This window comes from Lepisosteus oculatus, chromosome 3, assembly GCF_040954835.1.
Source record: "Lepisosteus oculatus isolate fLepOcu1 chromosome 3, fLepOcu1.hap2, whole genome shotgun sequence".
NCBI lineage: Eukaryota > Metazoa > Chordata > Actinopteri > Semionotiformes > Lepisosteidae > Lepisosteus > Lepisosteus oculatus.
This window is the reverse complement of record NC_090698.1, coordinates 5,868,559-5,894,967: the sequence shown is the minus strand read 5'-3', so window position 1 is coordinate 5,894,967 and position 26,409 is coordinate 5,868,559. Positions and strand designations below refer to the sequence as shown.

The window sequence follows — 26,409 nt, the reverse complement described above, 5'->3', positions numbered from 1 at the left end:
GTCTGACATCACATGCACCCCTACTGCCTCTTCTGTGTGCAGACACTTCCACACATGGCTAAGCCGATCCTGTCAGGCTTAAACAATTATGAATCGGATGCTGGCACGACAGTCCCTGATACTCGAAGGCCAATAGTTTAACAGGGTTTTTAAAATTGTTTCTCATAAGTAACACCTCTTATTGCATAGGTGGAGAAGTGTTTTAAAGCCCAGAATAAATTCTATTATTTATTCTATTATTCTATTATTATGTGTTTTGGGGGAAGACATTTAAATAATTTGTGTTTCAAGGACATATTTGAAATTTGAAATTAAATGTTTAGATTTCAGTGTGTTCACCTGTTTTCATCTGTAATCTGCTAGCAAGATTAGTGGATTTCATACCTTATTAAAATGAACAGTCTTGACTCAACATCAAGCACAGATGTTAGTCCTACCTAGGTCTGGATATCTTGATGAACCTGATGCTAAAAGTTCACATTCACACTGTGGGGAACTTCACTGGACAAAACCAGACAAATATCCTTACTTTTTTTTGGAGGGAGGAATGGGGGAAATTTGCTTTTGTTATACAGGGTAAACGTGATTTGAATTAAAACGTGATAATATTTAACATTACTCAATATTAATACTTTGCAAATGCTAATTCCGTTCGGTTTTCTGAAGAGAAGCAGAGGAATGGGAACTGTTGTTTCACCCGGACGGATTTGGGGGTGGTACTGAAAGCAAGACGGACGGTAAAGGAAACGGACAATAACAATCTTTTGGAGGTGGGGCGCTGTGTGTCTAGTGCAGAAGAGGGACGGGTGAAATCAATTCAAGGCAACATCAAGAAACTGCAGTAAAATTCCGCGACGAACTGACGGAGAGAGGGGCGAGACGGATAAATGTCTGACCCACCAGGTAAACATTCCCCAGCGCCCGTGGGCCTTGTTCACTGGTGAAGCCTCGGTGTTTCCCAGAGCGGCATACGCACGAATGGCTCCGAAGTGCGGTTGATGAGGTGGGTCGCAGCCGCCCCGGTCAGATTACCGGGGTGTCAATCTCGGAAAGGCGGAACGGCCGGACAGGGGGTTTCGGGAGGGGTTCCAATACACAGCTCCTTATCCTAAACACTGTCGACTGCAGAGATTCCATAGTCTCGCAGCGAAAACAATACAGCTGTTCTTGCGCACCTTACTGGTTCAGCGTGCTGATTACTGTAGTTATGGCTTTCGTGACTCTGCGTTCGATTCGTTTTTACAAGCAAAGAATGTAAAGCTTTTTTTTTCGGTAATAACCTCAGTGGAATCCATAAACGTCTGGGAGTACAAGGGCTGCTCTGTACTAGGACGTAGTGGCGCACAGAGAGGATATCAGACTCTTACACAGCAATGCTCATGTATTGTTTCCCAGCTCCTGACAAAAAGGACGAAGAGGCCACAATCGCAGAGCCTGAGGTGAGGAATGGCTGTGGCTGAAGAGCACAGTGACAGAGTGACAGACTGACACACGGGGGGGAGACATTGACACAGGCTGACGCACTAGTTTAATGCTATAGATCGACACCGACTGATACAGGCTGTAACACTGACTGACACTTGACAGCCATTGTCTCTCATTCTGACTGGTTGACAAATTGACATACTGCCTAAAACAGTCTGTATCCTGATGAGCTTGTCAGACGGGACAGTTGAAATAAAATCTGGAATCAAAAGCTCATTCTGGCCACTTCCTCTCCACAGGAGGACCAATCAGGGGACAGCAGCGACGAGGGCGGGGCCACTGGAGACACTGAGAGTGAGTGACAGCTGTGGGGGAGGGGCTTGGGCTCTGATTACCAACCCCATGGGATCATGCTGGTCTGACCATCTGAGCCCATCATCCACTTAGTACTGGTTAAGGACGGGGTATTAATATCAGCCCAAAATTAAAGTAACTCCACACATGAATTAAACATGAAGCGTTAGCTGTCCAGATCCCGATTAGCTTTAATCTGGAACTTCCCAGTGTGAGTTCATGTGAGTTCAGGACTGTGGTCTGAACTTTTGTGCCCTAACTAGGGAAGTGAGCAGTGCAAAAACACCTCTGTCCCCATTATGGGAATTGAAACCTATTTGCTAATGGGTTCATGTTGAATTGAAACCTATTTATTAATGGGTTCATGTTCAGTGTATGGTGTAACGTGTTGTGTCTGTAAATCAAATTTCCCATCTGGAAAATAAAGAAAGGAAGACAGAATCCGGGTGTTCATTTCAAATAAGCTGGGCATGTCTGTGCTGTACGAAGAGCTGTAATCTTGCAGTGTAAAAACCGTGGAAGAAAGGATGACACGTTTTCACATTGAGTCCGTGCCGTGTCTGGAGCACAGGCTGAGGATTGCTGTTGATTGATTGATTGATTGACGTGGGAATCTGCGACACGCAGTACAGCCATGTGGCTGAAGCTGAAAACCCAGCTTCTTTCAAGAGACTAGCGGGAGGCGAACCCCCCCTGATCGTTGAGCTGGAATAGCTTCCTCTCTCCGCTCGCCACAGAAGCTGCGCGTTTCCCAGCGGAGGGATTAAAAATACGTACACTCCAATGATTTTGCCCTGGTAGTTGCGCGCCCCTCCCCTCCCCTCCCCTCCTCTGTGACACGTGTGTGTGTGTGTGTGTGTGTGTGTGTGTGTGTGTGTGTGACCCCTTCGGAGCCCTGACCTGGGGATGTGGGTGCCTGTTTCAGCAGTTCCATTGGGCACTTTCATCCAGACACCCTCTGCGTCTCTCTGCGTCTCTCTGCGTCTCTCTGCGTCTCTCTGCGTCTCTCTGCGTCTCTCTGCGTCTCTCTGCGTCTCTCTGCGTCTCTCTGTGTCTCTGCTCCCAGACTCACCTGTTCTCTTCCTCCTCTGTTTCCCAGTGGAGTTCCTGAGGAATCTGTTTTCGCAGACTCTGGGTCTCGGTTCCGGTTCTAGGGAGAAGGTTCTGGATGAGCTGAGCTTGGAGGGGGTGGCCCGATACATCCAGAGCGGCAACTGTGAGTTGTGACACACACACACACACACACACACACTGCTGCTTGACTCCAGCTGCACGGCTGTAACTGTAGCCCCGTAACCACTTGTGTCTGAACACACAACTACACAACCCTGCAAGTGAACAACTGCAGAACCGTCTGCATGCAGAGCTTGGCAACTATAAAGATGCGTAACGATGAGTCCCCTCTCACAACTGGAGAACCACACATCTGTACAGACCTGTAGCTCTGTCAGACACATTTGTGGGATAACATTGGGAAAATGTTCCTCTACTCATCCACTGAGATCTACCAGTCTGTGTCACGGGATTAGTTCTTGCAGTGCTGTGCTTGGTTGCGTGGTGTGTCATTTTGTCAGTGTGTTAGTGAAGTGCTCAGTGTGTCACTCAGTGTGTCACGTGTGACTCCCTGCCTTTCTCCTTCAGGTAAAAACGTTATCTGCATGGTGGGAGCAGGAATATCGACGTGTGAGTACTGTCCCCCCTCTCCCTCTGTGCAATCTGAGTGCTCAGCAGTCTAGTGTTCAGCAGTGTTCACCCTGCTTTCTGTCTTTCTCTGTCTGGTAGCGGCTGGCATTCCAGATTTCCGCTCTCCTGATACGGGGCTGTATGCCAACCTGCAGAAGTACAACTTGCCCTACCCTGAGGCCATCTTTCAGATCGACTACTTCAAGGTCTGGCCATGAGTCTCACGGCCCGAGTCTCGCCTCCTCGCTGCCATAGCAAATCTCTCCCTGTCTGTCTGTGGGGGTGTGTGTGTGTCCCTGTGCCTGTCTGTGTGTGCCTGTCTGTGTGCCCCTGTGCCTGTCTGTGTGCCCCTGTGCTTGTCTGTCTGTCTCTGTGTGTGCCCCTGTGCTTGTCTGTCTGTGTGTGATTGGGTCTGCATGTCACTTGTGCCTGACTGCCTGGAAATTACGTGGCTCTTTCTCTTTCAGAAACACCCAGAGCCTTTCTTTGCCCTGGCCAGAGAGCTGTACCCCGGGCAGTTCAAGGTGAGACATGCTGCCTGTCAGGCTTGTGTATCTGTATGTCACAGTATGTGTTGAATATCCAACATATCTTGTTCAGTTGTGTTTTGCTTCGTTGCATTGAAATCCCAGTGCGTCTCATCTCTTCTCAGTTAGAGAACCATGTATCGTGTGTGTGTTGATTGTGTAGTCATGTGTAGGTGTAGATGGTGTTTTAGGCTCCTGGTTGAGTAATAACACACACTTGTGTGATATCCGTTTCCCCAGCCCACAGTGTGTCATTACTTCATCCGGATGCTGAAGGACAAGGGGCTGCTGAGGCGTTGCTACTCCCAGGTCAGTGAGAGAAAAACTGAATCAGACAATCTCTCTTTGCTCTGATTGGATGACAGAGTCTCCGTGCTCACTAATCGGCCTGACGGAGTCTGTGTGTTCTCTGGTTGGCTGACAGAGTTTCTGTGCTCTCTCGTGGGCTGACGGAGTCTCTCTGTGCTCTCTGCAGGGCCTGAGAGAGTTTCTCTGTGCTCTCTGGTAGACTAAGAATCTCTGTGCTTTGATTGGATGATAGAGTCCATGTGCTCTCTGATTGGCTGACAGAGTATCTGCACTCACTAAAGGGCCTGACAGAGTCTCTGTGCTCTCTGATTGGCTGACAGAACATTGATACACTGGAGCGGGTGGCAGGGCTACAGGGAGATGACCTGGTTGAAGCCCATGGCACGTTCTACACCTCCCACTGTGTCAGCTTCCTCTGCCGGAAAGAGTACACCCTGGACTGGATGAAAGGTTAGCAGGAGGGAGGGAGGCAGGGAGGCAGGGAGCCACAGGAGAAGAGAAGGATTATGGATGTCAGTGAGGAACAAGGAGGAAGATGGGAAGAGGGAGAAAAGGAGAGACGGCAAAGAGCAAGGAGAGGGAGAGAGACAGGTGGGACAGAGCCAGGAGCAAAAGGATGTGGAGATTAATACAGCCACACTAGGTACTGCTGGACATATAATACAGGTTTGAGAAGTCCAAAAGCTATTTTTTTAAAGCTGGCTGTGCCTCTGTGTCTATCTGTCTCACAGAAAAGATCTTTGCAGATGAGATCCCAAAGTGTGACAAGTGCAGCAGCCTTGTGAAGCCTGGTGAGTGTCACTCTCTTAATCTCATGTCTTTCCTGCTATCAATTCCATCTCTCAGTCAATCTATCCATGTAATCTACCTGTTGATTCATTCTGTCTGTCCATCTATCCGTATAATCTACCCATCGATTCATACTGTCTGTCCATCCATTTATTCAATGTCTCCGTCTGTCTAAGTAATCTATCGATTAATTCCGTCTGTCGATTCAATCTCTCAATCTATCCATGTAATCTACCTGTCGATTTATTCTGTCTGTCCATCTATCCATGAGATTCAATATCGATTAATTCTGTCTGTCCATCTTATTGGGTTGTCTGTGCTGGACTCAGTCAGTAACTCCTCTCTGAGTTTTAGTTGTTTCAATCAGAAACTCTCTCTTCCTCTGTGTTCCCAGACATTGTGTTCTTCGGGGAGAACCTCCCAGCTCGATTCTTCACTTCGTTGCAGATGGTGAGAACAGAGGCAGGGTGTTTGTATTCACAGACTCTGCTCCCACACGTTCTGAAAATCTCTGACCTCTGATTCCTTGCCCTTCTTTTCCTCTCATTCCCTGTCGCTCAGGATTTCCCTCGCTGTGATCTCCTCATCATCATGGGCACCTCCCTGCAGGTCCAGCCATTTGCTTCACTAGTTGGCAAGTGAGTCTGTCTTTCTATGTGTGAATGTGATCTGAGTCTATTAAGTCATGTTTTTCTACATTGATCTCAGCCCGTCTTTAGCCTCTCTCTTCGTGTCTTTCTGTTTACAGGGTCTCTGCTAGAACCCCACGGCTTCTGATAAACAAAGAGAAGACAGGACAGGTGAGACAGACTGACAGACCTTCCAACGCAATAGAGGTGATGGACAAATCTGCTGACTCAAGTAACACAGGGGACAGACTCTTAGATCTGCTGACTCGCAGGAACAGAGGGAACAGACTCTTAGACCTGCTGACTCTCAGGGAAAGAGGGGACAGACGTACAGACCTGCTGACTCTCAGGGAAAGAGGGGACAGACGTACAGACCTGCTGACTCACAGGAACAGAGGGGACAGACGTACAGACCTGCTGACTCTCAGGGAAAGAGGGGACAGACGTACAGACCTGCTGACTCACAGGAACAGAGGGGACAGACGTGCAGACCTGCTGACTCACAGGAACAGAGGGGACAGACGTGCAGACCTGCTGACTCACAGGAACAGAGGGGACAGACGTACAGACCTGCTGACTCTCAGGGAAAGAGGGGACAGACGTACAGACCTGCTGACTCACAGGAACAGAGGGGACAGACTCGCAGGCATGCTGACTCACAGGAACAGAGGGGACAGACGTGCAGACCTGCTGACTCACAGGAACAGAGAGGACAGACGTACAGACCTGCTGACTCACAGAAACAGAGGGGACAGACTCGCAGGCATGCTGACTCACAGGAACAGAGGGGACAGACGTGCAGACCTGCTGACTCACAGGAACAGAGGGGACAGACTCGCAGGCATGCTGACTCACAGGAACAGAGGGGACAGACTCGCAGGCATGCTGACTCACACTGGCAGAAGGGACAGACTGCTTGATAGACACGCACAGTTACGAGTTGTGAAAACCGTCTCACCCATTTTCTCTCTCAGTCAGACTCTCTGATGGGATTCCTGGGCTTTGGTGGAGGAATGGACTTTGATTCAGAGAAAGCGTACAGGTGAGATAGAGGCACACTATGCATGCACATATCCTGACATCCATAATGCTACACACAGCCGGGCAATGTTGTTCTCAGTGATATAGCCAGGCACAGCTGTCCTACGTGCTACATACAGCCAGGCACAGCTGTTCTCAGTGCTTCATACAGCCAGGCATGTTTGTCCCCAGATCTACACCTAGGCAGTGCCTGGTAGAGGGCAGCACTGAGCAACTTGTGTCCCTGCACAAGTACAGGACGGTGTGCCAGTACAGTACATATTATCAGTATAGTACACTACAGTACTGTAAGGTCTGTCTGTACCTCACAGACCACCCCAGACAATGCTCTAAGACACATACCTGCACATCATAGATGCAAGTTCAGTTAGTGAAAAGTCGATCCTGATTGTGAGCAAAAATCGCAATGATTAACATACAGTGCTAATTTTATTACATTTGCTTTGCAAGGCTCTGTGTGCTTTGCACTTTCACCCAGGCTGCTAAACAGCCACACTCACAGCTACAGTGTGAATCTCACAAACCGCCATGTCGTCGCTCTGTGTGACTCGCAGGGATGTGGCGTATCTGGGGACCTGCGATGATGGCTGTCTTGCTCTCGCGGACCTGCTGGGCTGGAAGGTACAGACTGACACTGACAGGCTGAGAGACTGACTGACAGACTGATGGAGACTTTCCCCTGCATTTCATAATCAAATTCAAAGAGCTTTGTTAGCATGACTGATGGATTACAGTCTCGGAGCTAAGTATCTTACTCTTTCTCCCTGTCTCCCCTCTCTCTTTCGCTCTGTCCGTCTCTTGCTCTCTCTCAGACCGAGTTGGAGGAGTTGGTGAAGCAGGAGCACACTTTAATTGACAGCAAGGACAAGCGGGAGAAGGCCAGCGCAGCCAATCAGAACTCTGGGGCGGGGCAAAAGGCAGGCCTGGGGGTGGAGCCCAGGGAGAGTGACAAACCTGAGCAGCCAATGGGAGAAGGCAGCTCAAAGCAGGACTGATCGTTGCCCAGTCAGTGAGGGTTTCCTGTTAGAAAACTCAACAACCTGGGCATCCGTCCCTCAAGTCTCTCTCTCTCACCTTTATCCAGTACTATTTACTGTCCTCACTCGTTTTCTACTCTGTCTGGTCTCGGTTCATATATCTCTTGTTTCCTCTGTTTCTAACTCCCCTCCTCTTCCTCTGCCCGCCTCTCTGCAGACGGACATAATCAGGCGTGGAGACTGACAGGTAGAGACAGGCAGGCCCTCTTGTCAGAACTCGTTTTTTGAGTGCTTGTCCAGGCAACCTGGCTGCAAAAACATATGTAAAAAAATCCTATATGTAGTGCAACTTGTAATTAATCTTTTTATTATTATTTCTGCTTTTATTATTTATACTTGTACACAAGGCGCATTGTGCTTTGTAGCTATACAATGCAGTTCTATCATATCGCCTGTAGAGGGGGGACACAGTCTATTAAAATCTGGTTTGTGTTTAAGTTGGACTAGTATTGAAACAAATACTAATAAACTGATAAATGAGGAATCACCACTATCTCTTTCTTCTCTTGTGACTAGTCCTGTAAATCAGAACTTTATGTCAATCATTGTTGTTCACAATCAGGACGCACTTTTCACAATCTGAACTTGCATCTGTGATGTGTAAGCCTGGTGTAATGTATGTGTCTTTTTGCGTTGTCTGGGGTGGTCTCTGAGGTACAGACCTTACAGTACTGTAGTGTACTATATGGGTACTGTGTTCAGGGCTCTGTGCCATTTTGGTGTAAACTCAAACAACCAACAGACCATCCTTGTGCATTGTACTGGGGCACTGTAGAGTCACTGTGCTATGTGGTTGCATTTTACTGGATTCATAGCTGTACTTGTGCACAATATTGAAACAAACTGGACTGGACCAGTCTAAGAATCTCTGGACTGTAGGGTTACAATAGGACACAGACTGGACCAGTGATCTCTGGACTGTAGGGTTACAATAGGACAGACTGGACCAGTGACCTCTGGACTGTAGGGTTACAATATGACACAGACTGGACCAGTGATCCCTGGACTGTAGGGTTACAATAGGACACAGACTGGACCAGTGATCCCTGGACTGTAGGGTTACAATAGGACACAGACTGGACCAGTGATCCCTGGACTGTAGGGTTACAGTATGACACAGACTGGACCAGTGATCTCTGGACTGTAGGGTTACAATATGACACAGACTGGACCAGTGATCTCTGGACTGTAGGGCTACAATAGGACACAGACTGGACCAGTGATCTCTGGACTGTAGGGTTACAATATGACACAGACTGGACCAGTGATCTCTGGACTGTAGGGTTACAGTATGACACAGACTGGACCAGTGTTCTCTGTGCGCACACGCATGCGCTCCAGGGGGCTCAGTTTCCGGCGAGAGCGGCTGAGCGGAGCCCGAGAACGTGGCGCACGCAAGCGCGCTCCTCACACAGGAAGCGGCTCTCACGGGGAGAGAGAGTGTCACATCCTGACGCGCTTTCACCTCTATGGCTGACCTCTATTAAACCAGCTCTCTCACGGGGTAGGAAACCGAGCAGTTCTGGGAAGAAGCGTGGTCTCTGGTTCGGGGGTGTTCAGACGTGCCAGAGCCTAGTTCAGTTCTGCAGCTGAGTGACCTGCCTGACGAGGTGGTGGGAAGAGAGAAATACTCGCTGAAAGTATTCTTGGCAGCAAGCAAGAAAGCTGTAACACGTAAATGGTTACAAAGAGGTCCCCTAACCGAAGAAAACTGGAACTGTTATCGTTTCAGAGATTGATGACGTTAACCTTTCAGTTGGGACTCCAGCAGGAGGTTTTTGAGAGTTACTGGGAGAGGAGGATTATCTTATAACCTAATGATGATGATTTTATGTTTCTTTTCTTCACCCTCCTTCCTCCCCAGTACACTACCCTCTGAAAACATGCAAAAGATGATAAAGAACAGACTTCACACTCATTTCTATTGGAAACACGTGAGGGTTTGAGATGATCGATGATATTTTGTTGTGGTTGGCCCTGATTACTTTGTATGTTCGTAGGAAAACAATAAAAACAGTAGTAACAAAAGGAAAGACCAATGGAAACTGGGCTTAATGAGCGTTTGACTGAAGAATGTGGTTTATTGCCACGGACCTTCCTATCTCCTGTCGCTCTCTGTGTGTAGAGCAGGGCAGGAAAGGGTGGTGCCTTGCAGACACCCTGTTTTCTTCCGCGCGCCTGTGAGAGCTGCAGGAGCTGGGCCTGGCTCCCCCTGCCCCTGAGACGGCTCAAGCTTGGGCCGGGGTATTTCCCATCAGCCCCGGTGGGGCGCCAAGCGGCGCTTGCTGTGCTTCGTCACCGGGGAGCGCGCGCGGCCCGGCAGCCGGTGGAGGGTGGGCCGGGCCGGGCCGCTGTCCCCCGCAGCACGTTTCTCTCGGTCTCGGCGCGTCTGTTGCCTGCTCTGTGCTTCGAGCAGCGCGAGGCTAACCGCAGACTGAGAGAGGGAGGGGAGAGGAGAGAGAGCGAGAGAGAGAGAGAGAGGAGGAAGGAAGGAGGAGGAGAGCAGGTGGGAAGACGGGCTGAAGAGCAGAAGAGGGGAGTGCGAGGACTCTTGACACGGAGACGGGCAGGGTGTTCGGGAGACGGGAGAACAGGAGGGCGAGACTTGGGGGTCAGCCGTCTGTGGAGACGGGAGAGTCTGCAGGCCGAGGTGTAGAGTCGCTGGGCCGGGTCTGTCTCGGCTCGCAGGAGAGCTACTGAAGAAGACGGAGGACCGCACGGTTGTAAGTGAGGCAACAGTACCGTACAGCCAGCTCCTCCTTTTCCATCGCCTCCTCTCTCTCACTGTGTCTCCTGTTATTCTTTGTGTACTTGACTGAGGAGTTCTCTATTATTGCTTGCTTGCTGTGCCTCCTGCCCTCTGTGTATCTCCTCTCTCTCGCTGTGTCTCCCATTCTCTGTGTGTCTCCTGTCCTCCGTGTCTCTGATTGCCGAGAGATTCTCTGTGTAGAGCAGGAAAGGGTGGTGTATTACAGAGAAATCACCTGTAGAAGCTGCAGGAACTGGGCCTGGGTTTTCCCATGCCTGGGACAGCTTCAGTTACGGAGGGGTGTCTGTCTGTCTGAGCCTCACCTCCTCTACACCACTCTCTCGCTGCCTCCCCAGCGGGTAACCAGACAGCTGTAGCAGCGTGAGGAATCCTAATCAGACAGCGATTCCACAGGGTCCACGGCAGTGATCCTGACTTTCACCAGGAGTCTCCCGATACAAGCTCCCTGCTGTCCCCCTTCGTGTGGCCGGCGAGCTGGGCTCCCCCCGCCGCCAGGAGATACACGGGGACAGTGTGCCGGCCTGCTGGGGACGGGAGTGGACTGGGCCTGAGCCACTTCCTGCTTGCTGGATCTGGTGGCGTGAAGCTGCTGCCGGGGCTCTGAGAGCTGGGGGGTGTGGGAGGACTTTGGGGTGACGCAGCTAGGACATGGAAAGAGGGCTGTGTCACGGGGGTGGAAGACGAGATGCTGGACATGTATTCAGAGGGAGGAGCACTGGGTGAGCAGGAGACAGGCTTTCTCTCTCTGTTTCATCCCCGACTCAATCCACTGCTATTGACCTTTAACCTTTAATAACCCTACAGAGAAACTCACAGTTCCATTGAATGTCAAGATTCAAGATTTCTTTATTTGCCATATACAACAAGTGTATTGGAATGCTTACTCGTTCAGCTGTACCCAGTAACAGGGGCACAAATGACAGACATAGACAATAAATTTAGACAATAGACATTATGATACAGCCAAGACAGGACACAGTGCAAACAGTGCAGTACCTTAAAGTGCACGTGCTAATACTGTATGTGCATGTGCTAATTTGAGCTGTTTAAGATGTGGACTGCTTGAGGGAAGAAACTGGTTTTGAATCTATGCGTCAGTGTTCTGATACTGCGATACCTCCTACCAGGCCCCAGGGGTGAGAACAGATCATGGCCAGGGTGAACTGGGTCCTGAAGTATTGCTCGAGCCCGCGTGTGGCAGTAATCGAGATATATCCGGTCGATGGAGGGTAGCTCTGTCCCAATGATTTTCTGAGCAGACCTCACAGCCCTCTGTACAGCTTTTCTGTCCTGTACTGTGGCTCCACCATACCACACCGTAATACCACCAGTCAGGACACTCTCAGTGGTATTACGGTAAAAATTGGTCAGTGTTGTCTTGCTCATCCCCCACTTCCTTAACTCTCTCAGGAAGTGAATGCGCTGGTGGGCTTTAGTGAGGATGTCATCTTAAATCCCACTAGACATGATACATATCACCTTATTCTTCTGTCATCCTTCAGTCTGAAGTTCTGGACAAACAGGCACTCTTGCCCTTTTGCAAAATGTGTCTATCGCTCTGCACTGCAGTCTGCTATAAATATTAGGGGGCGCTATGTGCAATGCAACAGGCTATAACTTGGCATGTTGTACTGTGGGATCTCCAATTTTCTCGCCTTTGTAAGAGATGTTCCAGAGATTGAGCAGTCCAGGGTGTTTGAGTATCTCTGCTGCAGAGCAGGACCCGTGGCATAATCCCACTGCTGTCTGTCAGGCACTGAGCAGCAGCAGTGTGATCCCAGTGTGGAAACACTACCCAGTGCAGAGAGATACTGTGCTGTGTCTGTCTGTCCAGCTCTGTGTCTGTCTGTCCAGCTCTGCGCAGCAGCAGTGTGATCCGAGTGTGGAAACACTACCCAGTGCAGAGCGATACTGCACTGTGTCTGTCTGTCCAGCTCTGTGTCTGTCTGTCCAGCTCTGCGCAGCAGCAGTGTGATCCCAGTGTGGAAACACTACCCAGTGCAGAGCGATACTGCGCTGTGTCTGTCTGTCCATATCTTACCACTGTGTGACTTTTTTATTTAAAGCTTGTGACATCTGTATAAAGACAGCGCTGTCCTGGAGACGACAGAATCGCCACAGCATTGAGCTCAGGACGGGAGCAGTGGACAGCCGATGGAAGTGCAGTGCCCTTGGGAATGGAGCAGTGGGACCCCCTGAGCAGGACAGGACACGCCCACTGAGATGCCCCACCCCTCCAGGGCAGAGGGGATGAAGGGCCTGGATGAGCGAGCAGGGGCGAGCAGCACGGAGAGGTGAGAGAGGACGAGAAAGACAGGGGAGGAGAGGAAGTCAGAGGATGATGGGATTGAGGAGAGAGTTGGAAGAGTGGAGAGAGACATGTTGATCGCTTGTCCCTCAGTGTCTCGGTGTGCTTCTGTATTGCAGGGCCTCCACAGGGGTGCTGAATGGGAACAGTATGGCCAGAGACCCGCCGCTCACTCTCCTGGACAGACTGAGGCTCTGTAAGCCTGCATGGGCCCTGGGAGGATCCTGGGACAGAGAGAGGGCCCACGCTGCACTGAGGGACCGGCACACAGGGGTGAGTCCACATCGGGACACATCTGGGTACCGTACCTACAAGCCCCTTAGAGCTGGACTCTCCTGGACACCTGTCCATACGCCCAACTTAATCCTGAAAATCTGTCCATACTCACAGTACACACCTGCACACCTCTCCATATGCACAGGACGCAGCTGGACACCTGTCCATACACACAGTACACACTCCTGGACACCAGTCCATGCACACAGAGCACATGTCTGGACACCTGTCCATACACACAGTACACACTCCTGGACACCAGTCCATGCACACAGAGCACACGCCTGGACACCAGTCCATGCACACAGGGCCCATTCAAGAATCTCATCCACACATTTCTTGAGAGAAGCCGGAGAGCTGGCTTCAACCATGTGGCTGGGAAGCTTCTTCCAGACTCCCACAACCCTCTGCATAAAGATGCCTTTACCTTCTCTTGACCTTCTGTTGTTCGCTGGTGTTTAAAAATGCGCTTCCACACCCCTGTCGTGTTTAACGGTTCGTTCTGAAGTCCGCTGGGCTTGCCGCTGTCCTTGCGGATTATGAAGACGAGTATCCGGTGCCTCCGGCGTCTTCTCCGTACAAGACTGGAGAGGGTCTTGTCCTCCAGCCGGTCGGTGTGGGGCAGTCCCCGAAACCTGGGGCAGGAGCTGCTTGCTCCCCTCTGCAGTGACCCCAGGGCGGCCAGATCTGTGCGCCAGTCTCTGACCAGCTGGGCGCAGCCTCGCTCCCGGAGGAGTGTGGGTGTGGCGTGTGTCCGTGCTGGCGCCCGGAGGCAGTGGAGCGGCAGACTCTCCCAGCTGGGGAAGAGAGAAGCCCAGTGTGTGTGTGTCCAGAGCAGCGCCCTCACCTACCCTGTCGAGAGGGAGAGCCCAAGGACTGGCTCGTTTGGAAAGGGGGGCGGGGGGTGAGGGGGTGGTTCACCTGAGCTGAATTTCTCTCAGCTAGGTGGCGTTGTGCCACTGTGCCCGGGCTCACGTTTGGTATACAATTGCGCCAGGTGCCGTTGTGTAACTGTGAATGCATACACGCACACACGAGCAGAGGGAGAAACAAGGAAGTTGGTATTTTTTTTTGTCCTTTTCAAACGTGTTCCCTTTCCTCTTTTGGGTTAATGAGAGAGCGGTTTCAGTTCATCACCAAGGTGGAACTGGTTGAGTGAGGGGTTAGGGGCAGTGAGGTGTCTGAAGAGCTCAGGGATGGACGTGTGGAAGGGTACGTACAGTGTGCAGCAATGCAGAGCAGTGCTGTCGCTTGGTGTGGTTCAGTATAGAGGGGTACAGTAGATTAGTGCAGGACAGCTTGGTGTACAACCGCTCTGTAGAGCAGCAGTAGTGTAATACAGTGCAATAGTATATAACAGTACGGTACAATTTAGTACAGAACAGGGTAGAGTAGTACAGTATAATAATGTAACATGGTTACTGTATAGTGGTGTGGTTTGGTGTGCTGCAGTGTTGTAGGTTGGTGCAGTATAGTGCTTTAGAGTGGTACAGTATAGTGGAGTGGTTTGTGCAAATAGTGCTGTAGTGTGGTACAGTATAGTGCTATAGTTTGGTGGAGTATAGTGCTGTAGTGTGGTACACTATAGTGCTGTAGTTTACTGCATTATGATACTGTAGTTGTACTGTATGTGTATAGTACTGTAGTGTGGTTGGGTATAGTGCTGTAGTTTGATGCAGTATATTAGTGTAGTGTGGTGAAGTATAGTGCTATAGTTTAATGCAGTGTATTAGTGTAGTGTGGTGCGATATAGTTCTGTAATGTAATCCAGTGTAGTAGTGTAGTGTGGTACAGTATAGTGTTGTAGTATGGGCCTGTACTGTGGTGCAATATAGTGCTGCAATTTGTTGCAATATGGTACTGCAGTGTGGTACAGTATGGTGTAATTTGGTGAAGTATGATACTGCGTTGTGGTGCAGTATAGTGCTGTTATTTAATGTAGTAGTGTAGTATGGTGTTGTAGTTGGGTGCAGTATTATGTTGTAGTTTGGTGCAGTAGTATGTTGTAGTGTGGTGCTGCAGTTTGGTGCAGTATTATGTTGCAGTTTGGTGCTGTAGTTTGGTGCAGTATGGTGCTGTAGTTTGGTGCAGTGTGGTGCTGTAGTTTGGTGCAGTATTATGCTGTAGTTTGGTGCAGTGTGGTGCTGTAGTTTGGTGCTGTAGTTTGGTGCAGTGTGGTGCTGTAGTTTGGTGCAGTATTATGCTGTAGTTTGGTGCAGTGTGGTGCTGTAGTTTGGTGCTGTAGTTTGGTGCAGTGTGGTGCTGTAGTTTGGTGCAGTGTGGTGCTGTAGTTTGGTGCAGTATTATGCTGTAGTTTGGTGAAGTGTGGTGCTGTATTATGTTGTAGTTTGGTGCGGTGTGGTGCTGTAGTTTGGTGCTGTATTATGTTGTAGTTTGGTGCTGTAGTTTGGTGCAGTGTGGTGCTGTAGTTTGGTGCAGTATTATGCTGTAGTTTGGTGTAGTGTGGTGCTGTAGTTTGGTGCAGTATTATGTTGTAGTTTGGCGTAGTGTGGTGCTGTAGTTTGGTGCAGTATTATGCTGTAGTTTGGTACAGTGTGGTGCTGTAGTTTGGTGCAGTGTGGTGCTGTAGTTTGGTACAGTGTGGTGCTGTAGTTTGGTGCAGTGTGGTGCTGTAGTTTGGTGCAGTATTATGTTGTAGTTTGGTACAGTGTGGTGCTGTAGTTTGGTGCAGTATTATGTTGTAGTTTGGTGTAGTGTGATGCTGTAGTTTGGTGCAGTATTATGTTGTAGTTTGGTGTAGTGTGGTGCTGTAGTTTGGTGCAGTATTATGTTGTAGTTTGGTGTAGTGTGGTGCTGTAGTTTGGTGCAGTATTATGTTGTAGTTTGGTGTAGTGTGGTGCTGTAGTTTGGTGCCGTATTATGTTGTAGTTTGGTGTAGTGTGGTGCTGTAGTTTGGTGCAGTATTATGTTGTAGTTTGGTGTAGTGTGGTGCTGTAGTTTGGTGCAGTATTATGTTGTAGTTTGGTGTAGTGTGGTGATGTAGGGACACCAATCACCTCTCTGCTCTTGGTTGTATTTGGAGCGATGGAGATGAGCTGTAAAGTTAGTGCATCTGTCAGCTGCGCGAGAGGGGGAGGCGTTGGTACATCTCGGGACTTCCTCACGCCACAGGAAGGTCGGAAACATTTCGGCTGTTTTATTTAAACTGCAGTTTCTCGTCTGCAGTGTTACCCACCCGAAGGCTGGGGCCCTATTTGTGTTGCTCGGGACTTCCTGCAGTCCGCGCGAGGGGCTGAGTGCCGCAGTGCGGTCGCAGCCTATCAGAGTCTCGGGGGCTCGAGAGCTGCTTTGGTCTAGTTGACAGATCTCCCTGCTTCTGTACCCAGTCTTATGTCTGCAGAGTGCCGGCAGGCCTGTCCATTGGAGGAGAAGTAATAGATACCATTGAACTCGTGTGCAAACTTACAGGAGGGGTGTCAGGCCTGGAGTCCTGGCTAGAATTCAGTCTACAGTCTGATGTTGCCTGAGTCTCCTCTCTGCGCCCCTGAGCTGTGGGGCTGCAGGTGCAGAACAGCTGCTCTGTGTCACCCAGCTGGCGGGGTGGGAGAAGTGGGTTTGCTCTTATATGTGAAGCACTTTGGAATCTGCTACAAAAATGTAATACATTATTATTTGGAAGTTATCAGTGCCATAATAGATCTCTTTCCCTCTTTCTTCCCTTTTCCACACTCCTAACATTTTTCTTCATTGCCCATTGTCTCCCACTTCTCTTTCTTCCTCCTTCGCTCCCTCTCTTCTCTCGTGTTCTTTTATTTCCTCCCTCCTTCTGTCTTTCCCCTGTTCTGCCCTTTCCCCCTCTCTCTCTGCAGAGTTTCCTGGTGCTGTGTGACTCCGCCACTTGCCCGCACCTCCTTTGTGTGTCTGTAGGGGGCTGCACCGAGTCTGTGAGGGATTTTGCCATCGAATACACCGGCAAAGGTAAACACTGACGTACTTTCACCATGTCAGTAGGCAATGACATACTCCCCAGGACCAAAGTGTGGAACCCAGTCACATGACCAGCACCCCACTTCGCCTCCCAGCTGGTCTCACCATGTATTCGATACAGGTGACCCCTGAATGTCGTGATTACTGTTGTGTTGCTCTTTGTCACTCATACTGCGCCGGTACCATTGTTCTGAAAGTTGCTTGAGCGACTTCGTTGTGAGCTTGATTGCTTTCTCAGAGAGATTATAATTGGTCTGAAACCAGCGCTGACAGTGCAGCCTGAGTGAATATTGAATATTAACCATTGAAGGTGTTTCAGGGTCATCCCAGAAATGGTACACTGACATGCTTGTTCTCTAATACAAAGACGGCTCTGTGGCACGCCTGTGTCTGCTGACTCAACACCGTGATGCACTGACATACAGCTGAGATGCATGAAGACAGCTCATGTCTAAAAGCTCTCATTTTCCCTCCCTCCTCCCATCTGGATCAGTGTTTCACCTGCCAGAGTCTCACCTGGGCTTCTCTGACTTGATCCAGCTGGTGGCCTTCTACACAGTGAGCAGGTGAGACGGAGGGACCAGGTGCTGTAGGCGGGGTGTGGAGGAGGAGGTGGGGTGTGGAGGAGGAGTCAGGGTGAAGAGGAAGTGGGGTGTGGAGAAGGAGGTGGGGTGTGGAGGAGGAGGAAGGAGGGAGGAGGGGTGTGGAGGAGGAGGGAGACAAGCAGAGTGGAGAGGAGTGTGGGGTGTGGATGGGGAGGAAGGGAGGTAGAGTGTGGAGGAGGAGGAAGGGAGATGGGGTGTGGAGGAGGAGGTGGTGTTTTGAAAGAGGAGGAGGGAGGGAGGCGGGGTGTGGAGGAGGAGGAAGGAGGGTGGCAGGTGTGGAGGAGGTGGGGCGTTAAGGAGGATGAAGGAGGGAGGAGGCAGGGTAAGGATGAGGAGGAAGGAGGGAGGAGGCAGGGTGTGGAGGAGGAGGAGGGAGGGTGGAGGTGGGGTGTGGAAGAGGTAGGGTGTGGAGGAGGCAAGCCCTACCTTATCTTTCTTTTTCAGTTGATCCTTTCATCGTCTATTCATCCCTCTCTCCCTCTCCTCCTGTACCCCTCTCTCGCAGGGACGTGCTACCGTGCTGTCTGTCCATCCCCACAGCTGTGTACTCTCTCAGTATGGAGCAGATGAACCCCCTGGTGGATCTGGGCCCCAGTGAGTCTCTCTCTGTTCTCCTGTCCCACTCCTTCTCCCCAGTTTCCTGTCCCTCTGTCTCCGTCTCTTATCTTCTTCTACCCTGTGACACTATTCCCTCTTCCTGTTTCTTATTTTTCCATGGGTCCAGTCTGTGTCCTATTGTAACCCTACAGTCCAGAGATCACTGGTCCAGTCTGTGTCATATTGTAGCCCTACAGTCCAGAGATCACTGGTCCAGTCTGTGTCCTATTGTAACCCTACAGTCCAGAGATCACTGGTCCAGTCTGTGTCCTATTGTAACCCTATAGTCCAGAGATCACTGGTCCAGTCTGTGTCAAATTGTAACCCTATAGTCCAAAGATTGCTGGTCCAGTTTGGGCTGTGTCATATTTTAAGCAAATAGACCCTGTATCCATAAGGTGGCTAAATGCTGATAAAATGATTATTTCTGCTCTGTATTTTGATCCCGCTCTGTGTGTTTTTCTGGATATACCATCCCTGCTCTCTGTGTGTCAGAGTTCTGGTTGGATCCCTCCTCAGGCCCGAATGTGGAATCCAATCACGTGACCGGCGCCCCACTTCTCCCCCCGACTGGTCTCACCATGTGTTCGATACAGGTGACCCCTGTTTGTCCGGTTACTGCTGTGCTGCTCTGATTGCTCTTTTCCCCTGATGTATGCAGGAGCCACATCACTGAGCTCGATTGCTTTGTCAGTGGGATTATAATTGGACTTCCACTGAAGCCAGTGCTGACAGTGCAGCCTGAGCTACTGGTGAATGTAACCACACAGTCGTGAAGCTTCATCCAGGAAGTGATGTCACTGAGATCAAGAGAGAGCCCTTCCTCAATATAGATAGCTGGTGATCTGTTTTTGTTTTAATGAGAAAAATGAAAATGCTTTGGATGCTTAAAAGATTAAAAGCTTAAAAACCTAATTTATGCCAGGTTTAAAAACTGCTAATAAAAGTATCATTTGGGAAATCATTTGACTTAAAAAGAAAGTTTTTTTTTTAAATGGCTTAAGTTTACTGAGATCTTCCTTAGCAGTTAATTGAAGCCTTATTAACTTCTTGTCTCACTGGCAGGTGACCTCAGCGAATGGAGCGCTCTGCATCATTAACCCTTTGTTTCTCCACGAACACGGAGATGATTGGCTCACCAAGCAGTCGCCCCTGGAAACCAGTCAGGCCCCGAGCGCACGGGCAGCCAATCGCAGGCGAGAAAGGAGGCTGAGCACCACCCGCCCCTGGGGAGGGGCGGGGATTCAGAACAAGAGAACTTTCTCAGTGGACAAGGAGCAGGAGGTCACTGAGCCCAGCAGTACGGAGAAGGAGCAGGCTTGTGAGTTCAGCTACTGGAGTAACACTGAGTCACTGCAGCTACTGCTGCACATACAGATCATTTGCCAAATATCACAAGAAGGGATGTGGACAAGCCGTTTGCAATTTTCTCTGATGTTACAGGCAATAATAAACATTAATTTATATGCACAAGTAATAGGTTCATTCCAGGCTGAAAAGAGAAGAAAGAAAACACGTTTCGGCTGAGGAGCCTTCCTCAGGTGTGGACACAGGCTGACTTCTCCACACCCGAAGAAGGCTACGCACGCTGACGCAGCTGTCCACCTGAACTACATTAGTTTTTATATTATATATATTACACTATATATTACATTTATCTTGCACGTTTGATGTGCAACATCTCAAAGTGCTACACAGTATAAAACAGTTAAAGCAAATAAAACAAGTTTGATAACAATATGGGTTTTTTTAGAAAAGTCCATACAACAACAGCAAAGCAAGCAGACAGAAACAGACAGATGCATGCTGTATGTGTGAGGTATAGAAACGTGTTTCCAAGTTGGTATTTCTAGCTGTCTGCATTAGCTGACAGGATCCTCTGACCTCTGACCTCTGACCTCTCTCTGCCCCAGCGGGAGCTCTGCAGTCCCCCCCCTGCTCCCCCGGCTCCGTTCAGGAAGTCGTCCTGAGGAGGAAGACTGACGCGCTGAGAAGAGGGGGTTCCTCTGACCTCCCGACCCCTGAACTCCTAACCCCTGGCTCCCCAAGCCCAACCCAGCAGACCGATGACCCCGGTTCCCGCAGTCCCCCTGCGGAGCCGTCCCAGCGCAACTCGGGGCCCCAGTCGCCCCACCGCGTGTCCTGGATCGAAGACGGGGTGTGGCTGTCCCCGCCGTCGCCCGTCCACTCCCTGCTGACCCCCCTGGGCTACGAGCTGGACTCCCTGTCCATCAGCAGCACGGAGGAGGAGATGGACGTGCTGTGCGGCTCCCTGGGGGGCGCCCCCGCCGCCCCCCCGCACGGCCGCCTCTCACTGGCCCTGGCAGACAAGGTCAAGCACCGCTTCTCGGCGTTCGGCCAGGTCATCGGCGGGCTGGTCTCGGCGCAGAAGCGCCTGTCCCACCGCGCGCAGGAGCTGTGTGAGCGGCGCGCCGGCGGCTTCGGGGAGCAGGCCCGCGCCTTCCTCGAGCACGCACTCAGGGGGTGCGCCCCGCCGGCCTACCCGTCCGGCTCCGAGCTGCTGCAGGACGTCCGGCACAAGCTGACCGGCCTGAGGGAGGCGCTGCTGGACGCCCCCGAGATCCAGGGCATCCTGGACAGCCTGGGAGACACGCCGGACTGGGAGCTGGGTGAGTGCTCTGCGTGTGCCCCCTCATTCCCCTGCTTCTCCAGGAGCAGCCCTGCAAGCCTGTGTGTGGGGGAGCAGGGCGAGAGCTTCAAGACCAGCATGATTTTATCCGAGGGGGGGGGAGGGCACAAGTCCTGGCATAAAGGGGAGAAGGCTCAAACCCTGTGCCACAGTGTGTATCTGGGGTCCTTTGATTAGTACCGTTAGACCCTCCTCAGAAAACCACAGGACTGGAGATTTCTGTATTGCAATAAAGAAAGGAGGAGGGACGCAGCTAGCCAAAACTTCGTCACCTTCTCAAAGACGGCAACAGGCTTTTATTTTTGGAGATGAGCGAAATTTACATACCAAAAACGTGCAGTTTTCTGATTGGTAAGTAACGGTTTGTTGCCATATCCGGTAGTAAAAGCAGACAGTTTAGACAGTTTGCTGTGGTCAGCCTTGGGCGTCCATGTTCCCAGTTTATGTCGCTAAATCTGACACATGATGCAAAAACACCACGGCACTGTGCATGAGACCCTGGCTGTCTGGAGCACAGAGGCAGGTCTTGCAGAATTTGCAGGTTTACTTTTGTAAACATAGCATCATCACCAGCAGGGACGCAGGACTCGGGTCTCTGCAGAAGCGAAAAAGCTTTCCAGGCCGGCGCCAGCTCTGGTGCCCCCGGGCCCGCCGGCGTTCGCCCAGGCCCAGCTGGTTTCTGACGCCGCCCGAGAGGCAGCTCGCAGCCGTTTGCTTGCAGATGTGGTTGCCAGTTGCTAGGCAACGCAGGCTGCCTACAGGAAACCTGGGCATGTCACTTCCTGGAGTTCTGCGGTCCCCCCGGGGGGGGGGTCAGCGGGTGTTGATTATGACAGGAGGGAGGGGGTTGGTGTTTTGAAGTGGAAAAGGTTACCGGTCGTCATGACTGTCTCATTCCGAGATGCGTGGAGGAGTCCTCTCTCTTACAGCGCGCAGAGCCCTGAGGGGAGCTTTCCCCTCCGCTGTGGCGTGGGCGGGGCCCAACGCTCTCTTGGTGAACTCTCTCAGCGTCTCACTGGACATACTCTGCCTCTGGGGGTGGCCGACCGACCCAGCGTGCCCAGCACCTGGAAGCCAAGGGAGCTGAGAACTTCATAAAGCACCCACACAGGCAACCAGGGTGAACAGCACGGCCAGGGCGACTTGTTCCACACTCCCGCCACACTTAGTGTAAAGACGCCTCATCTTGTCGGTCCTCTCAAGCCGCTTTCACTTGCGCCGTCAGGTGCCACTTTCTCCTTCCACCCTGAAGAAGCCCCCTTCTTCTTCCGTTAGTCAGTTATCGTTCCTGGCCTGGGCTTCTTGCCGACACTGTAGTTAAACTTAGATAACTAACCCGACAAGGATCGCCAAAGCAATCCCCTCTCTTCCCGAGTCGGCCTCTCTGTGAGTCAGGGCGTTGCTGGGGTGCTGCCCTGGGCGTGTGTCATGTAAACAAACCCCCCTCTTAATACCCAGCTCTCCTCCTCCCTCTGTAGATGCGATGCTGGAGCTCACTCTCCACAAGATCGTTCTCAAGCCCCTCTGTCCTCACCTCTACTCCTGTCTCCACGACTACCGCTCCCGCGACGGCACCCTGCAGCGCCTCTCCGACAACCAGCAGCGCATGCGGGGGCGGAGCCTGGAGGAGCTGGGCGGGTCCTCCGGGGTGGGCGTGCCCGATGCGGTCGCCATGGAGAAGATCCAGCAGCGCCTCGCTGCCCTGCACCAGGCCTACTCCCCCAGCAAGAAGGTGCAACACCTGCTGAAGATCTGCAAGAGCATCTACCAGGCCATGAGCTCCGGCAGCGGTGAGAGCGCCCCCTGTGCTGTAGGAGGAGTAACTACACCCCGAGACCTGCAGGATCACACGGGCACACAGAGAGACGTGTGGCACGGGCGCTCACTGGCGTTAGGAGGCTCACTGCGTTGGCTTCTCTATTTACCCTGTTACCATGCAGCAAAGTCTTTCGATTTACCCTTCCTCCCTTTTTCTCTCATAGTCTGAAGATACATACAGTAAGTGTGCTGTGAATTACAGTCCTGTCTCTCGGCGGCTGTATTACTGTTTAGTTATGTCCTGGGTCTGTGCATACCTGACGACCCATTTAGCTCATTTTTCTGTGTTTTCAGTAGGTTATTGAGTTATCTCATCTAGCTGTTTCTTACAAGAAGCTAGGATATCAGCCACCTCTCCAGACTCAACCCTTTGTGTGAAGAACTGCCTCGTTTTGATGGTTGTCAAAGCAGTTCTGCAGTTTCCGGTTGTGTCCTGTGTTTCAGTGTTGACTCTCAACACATGACTTTGTCAGCCAGTGCCTTTAAGGAACCCAGTCTCCTCTCAGTCTTCGTTGTGGGCGTTCTTTAGCCCAGGAAGGTATCGAAGGTATCAACATGGTCCTCTCTGGGCAGCAGTATCTTGGTGTGTCTGTGTGTAGCCTGTGTTGTAAGGGGGCCTGTCCTCTCTCTCAGGGGCTGTCTATGGGGCAGATGACTTCCTGCCCTGTCTCACCTGGGTGTGTCTGCGCAGTGACATCTCTCAGCTGCAGCTCAACACCGACTACATGATGGAGCTGCTGGACCCAGGGCAGCTGCAGGGCGAGGGTGAGAGAAAGCAGGGCAACTGCACACTCACTGGGATGAATACACACACTGGGGCAACTGTACACTCACTGGGACAATTACACACTGACTGGGGCAACTGCACACTCACTGGGATGATTACACATACTGACTGGAGCAACTGCACACTCACTGGGACAATCACACTACTGACTGGGGCAACTGCACACTCACTGGGACAATCACACTACTGACTGGGGCAACTGCACACTCACTGGGACAATCACACTACTGACAGGGGCAACTGCACACACACTGGGACGATTACACACACTGACTGGGGCAACTGCACACTCACTGGGACGACTACACACACACTGACTGGCGCAACTGCACACACACAGGGACGGGGCAGGTACACAAAGACTGTGGCAACTGCCACTGACAACTGATCATGACAACTACACACTGACGGGGGCAACTGTTCACTGACTGGGGAAATTACATACTGACCGGGGCAGCTTCACAATGACCAGGGCAACTCCACACTAACTGGGATGATTACACGATGACCAGGGCAACTGTGCACTAACTGGGATGATTACACGATGACCAGGGCAACTCCACACTAACTGGGATTATTACACGATGACCAGGGCAACTGTGCACTAACTGGGATGATTACATACTGACTGGGGCAAATAGACACTGCCCGGGGGTGCTGCATACTGACTGGGACAGCTGCACACTGATCACGACAACTACACCCTGCCTGGGGCAACCACACAATCTCAGTAGTTAACTAAAAACCGATTGTGCAGTAAAATTGGGAACCAGTTCTTGGTGCTGAAGTTCCGTGGGCCTGCCTGTGTCTTCTGTGGCTCCCAGGGCCTTGCTAGCCCTGCTCCAGCAGTCTGTCTCCCGCCCGTGTGACGGCGCTGCACTTCCTGTCTTCCAGGGGGGTATTACCTCACCTCCGTCTACGCCACCCTCTTCCACGTCTCCACATTCCGGCCACGGCTGGCCGCCCGGCAGGTCAGCGTCGAGGCCCAGCAGTCCATCAACCAGTGGCACCGCCGGAGGACTCTGCACTCCGGCCAGGCGCGGGGCAGGGGCCGCGGGCCCCACAGGGGCCGCCTGCAAGGGGAGGGGCCGGGGCACGAGGCCGCCGCTCAGGAGGACGGGGCGCCGGCGGCGGCCCCCGACGAGCGCCCCGGGCCCCGACGCACCCCGGACGCGAAGAGCCCCGCCAGCGAGCTGGGGGTTCTCAGGGAGGCCTCCGAGGAGCTCGACAGCGCCCCCGTCCTGCAGGGGGAGCCGGCGGACTGGGACCGGGGGTCGGGAGAGCCCGATCGGGCCGGGGCCCCGCGGAGGGACAGCGCCCCCGTCGCGCAGGGGGAGTCGGTGGAGTGGGAGAGGGCGCCGTGCGGCCGGCCCCAGTGGGACAGCGAGGGGAGCGAGGGCGGGCCCTCGGCGGGGCCCCCGGAGTCCTGCTAGCCAGCGGGAGGGGAGCCGCAGACCGAGCCGGACTTCCCGAGCAGCGGGGCGGGAGGCGCAGGGAGACGCAGACCGGATCGGCCTCCCCGTGGCTGGAGCCCTGTCCCGAGCAGAATGACTCGTTTAGTCCCGCTGATGAAACAGTCCAGAGGTGGGCTTCTGAGGCCCGTAGAGAGGGGTCCAGGCCGGCCCAGCTGCAGTGGTCCTCAAGCCCCCCCCCCGGGGCCCGCTGTGGCGTCTCTGCGGGGGGCGATGGAAGAACTTCCTGTTCCCGGTCAACAAAGCCACCGCTCCACTTTGAGAGAGAACTCGGCGACAGGAAGGAAAACAAACGCCGAGCGGTGCTTGATGATCGAGGCTGGGGGCGTCTGGGTCGGGCCCCACAGGGCCGGACCGGACCGGACCGTCCCGATCTGCGACTCCGCTCCATTCGAGTCCAGTCCAGTCACTCCCTGGTTGATCGGTGGTTCCAGTCATTCTCAACAGCAGGGTGGACGGGGTGATTAAGGGTCCGCGGAGTAATTAAGACTCAATTAAGTAACTTATTTGCGGGAGCCCCTGTTAGATAGCATGCCTGCTGCTGAACTCCTTCACGAACGAAGGAACAGACTGCGTCTGCTTGCCCTGGAGAGTGTAAATAAGAATAATGATAGGGACTACATGTTCCCTGAATATCCACACACTGTATCTTGTATATGTTATGTCCCACGCCATGCTTGCTGTGCTCTCACTGCCCTGTATTCTCACACTGAACCCACGCTCTGCACACATGTGCAGGGTGGGCATCTCTGCAGATTTCACTGTAATAAAGGTGATTGCTCTCTCCCACTGTGTCACTGTGTGTCTGCCGCCTTGGGCTGTCAGTGGAGTAACAACGCCCCCTGCCGGAGAGGAGAGGTAAGAGCTTCACATTTCAGTCCGTCACTGTCTGTTGCGCCGATCGCTGTCACACTGCCCCCTGCTGGAGAGGAGAGGTAAGAGCTTCACATCTCAATATCACTCTGTTCACCGACCACTGTAGCTACAGTCACACTGCCCCCTAACGGAGAGAACGGGTAAGAGCTTCACATCTAAATCGGTCACTGGGTAATGTTCTTTAAATCTGCTTCTGAGGTGCTCCAATCCCGGTAGTGTTGTGTGTAACCATTTTAAAAGACCGATTTCCAAAGGACTGGAAAAGTTTACTTGTGCTCAATTACAAGTCAGTTATGCAATTAATGCGTTTACGGCTGGGTTGGTACACAAATCTTCAGCCTCAAGTAAAAGAGTTACTTACAAGTGACCCCTGTCTTGAGGATTGAAGGATTTAGGGTGACTGGTGAACCGTACTGGCCGGGAGCTCTCCTGGACCTACAGGGCGAGGCGTTTCCGTACTGTTGAATCTGTGACGTGCTCTGTCGGAGCTCAGCGTGACGTTCTTTAA

The 26,409-nt window shown here is 52.0% G+C and overlaps 2 protein-coding genes across 9 annotated transcripts; both read left to right on the top strand.

Annotated features, from left to right (window-relative positions):
- Positions 1-720: 720 nt before the first annotated feature.
- On the top strand, positions 721-8,281 carry sirt2 (sirtuin 2 (silent mating type information regulation 2, homolog) 2 (S. cerevisiae)). Of its 6 annotated transcripts, none has more exons than XM_015340812.2 (16): positions 726-903; positions 1,396-1,439; positions 1,725-1,779; positions 2,879-2,995; positions 3,421-3,462; positions 3,562-3,668; positions 3,930-3,986; positions 4,230-4,298; positions 4,619-4,748; positions 5,030-5,089; positions 5,482-5,537; positions 5,649-5,725; positions 5,836-5,887; positions 6,691-6,758; positions 7,312-7,378; positions 7,570-8,281. In XM_015340812.2, the coding sequence occupies exons 1-16, from the start codon at positions 888-890 to the stop codon at positions 7,750-7,752; spliced, it is 1,200 nt and encodes a 399-aa protein (XP_015196298.1). In that variant the 5' UTR covers positions 726-887; the 3' UTR covers positions 7,753-8,281. The 6 variants fall into 6 exon arrangements, 5 of the variants coding, with proteins under 5 accessions (XP_015196302.2, XP_015196303.1, XP_015196298.1 ...); XM_015340814.2 differs by lacking the exon at positions 726-903 and adding an exon at positions 936-1,003; XM_015340816.2 differs by lacking the exons at positions 7,312-7,378; positions 7,570-8,281 and adding an exon at positions 7,208-7,305 and having other exon boundaries at positions 721-903.
- A 96-nt stretch (positions 8,282-8,377) lies between these two features.
- On the top strand, positions 8,378-25,811 carry rinl (Ras and Rab interactor-like). Of its 3 annotated transcripts, none has more exons than XM_069186414.1 (12): positions 8,378-10,517; positions 12,651-12,858; positions 12,992-13,145; positions 16,979-17,087; positions 17,590-17,662; positions 18,207-18,295; positions 18,794-18,894; positions 19,364-19,619; positions 20,212-20,928; positions 22,427-22,738; positions 23,400-23,531; positions 24,448-25,811. In XM_069186414.1, the coding sequence occupies exons 2-12, from the start codon at positions 12,788-12,790 to the stop codon at positions 24,984-24,986; spliced, it is 2,553 nt and encodes an 850-aa protein (XP_069042515.1). In that variant the 5' UTR covers positions 8,378-10,517; positions 12,651-12,787; the 3' UTR covers positions 24,987-25,811. The 3 variants fall into 3 exon arrangements, with proteins under 3 accessions (XP_069042515.1, XP_069042516.1, XP_069042514.1); XM_069186415.1 differs by having other exon boundaries at positions 12,631-12,858; positions 18,818-18,894; XM_069186413.1 differs by having other exon boundaries at positions 12,631-12,858.
- Positions 25,812-26,409: the final 598 nt, after the last annotated feature.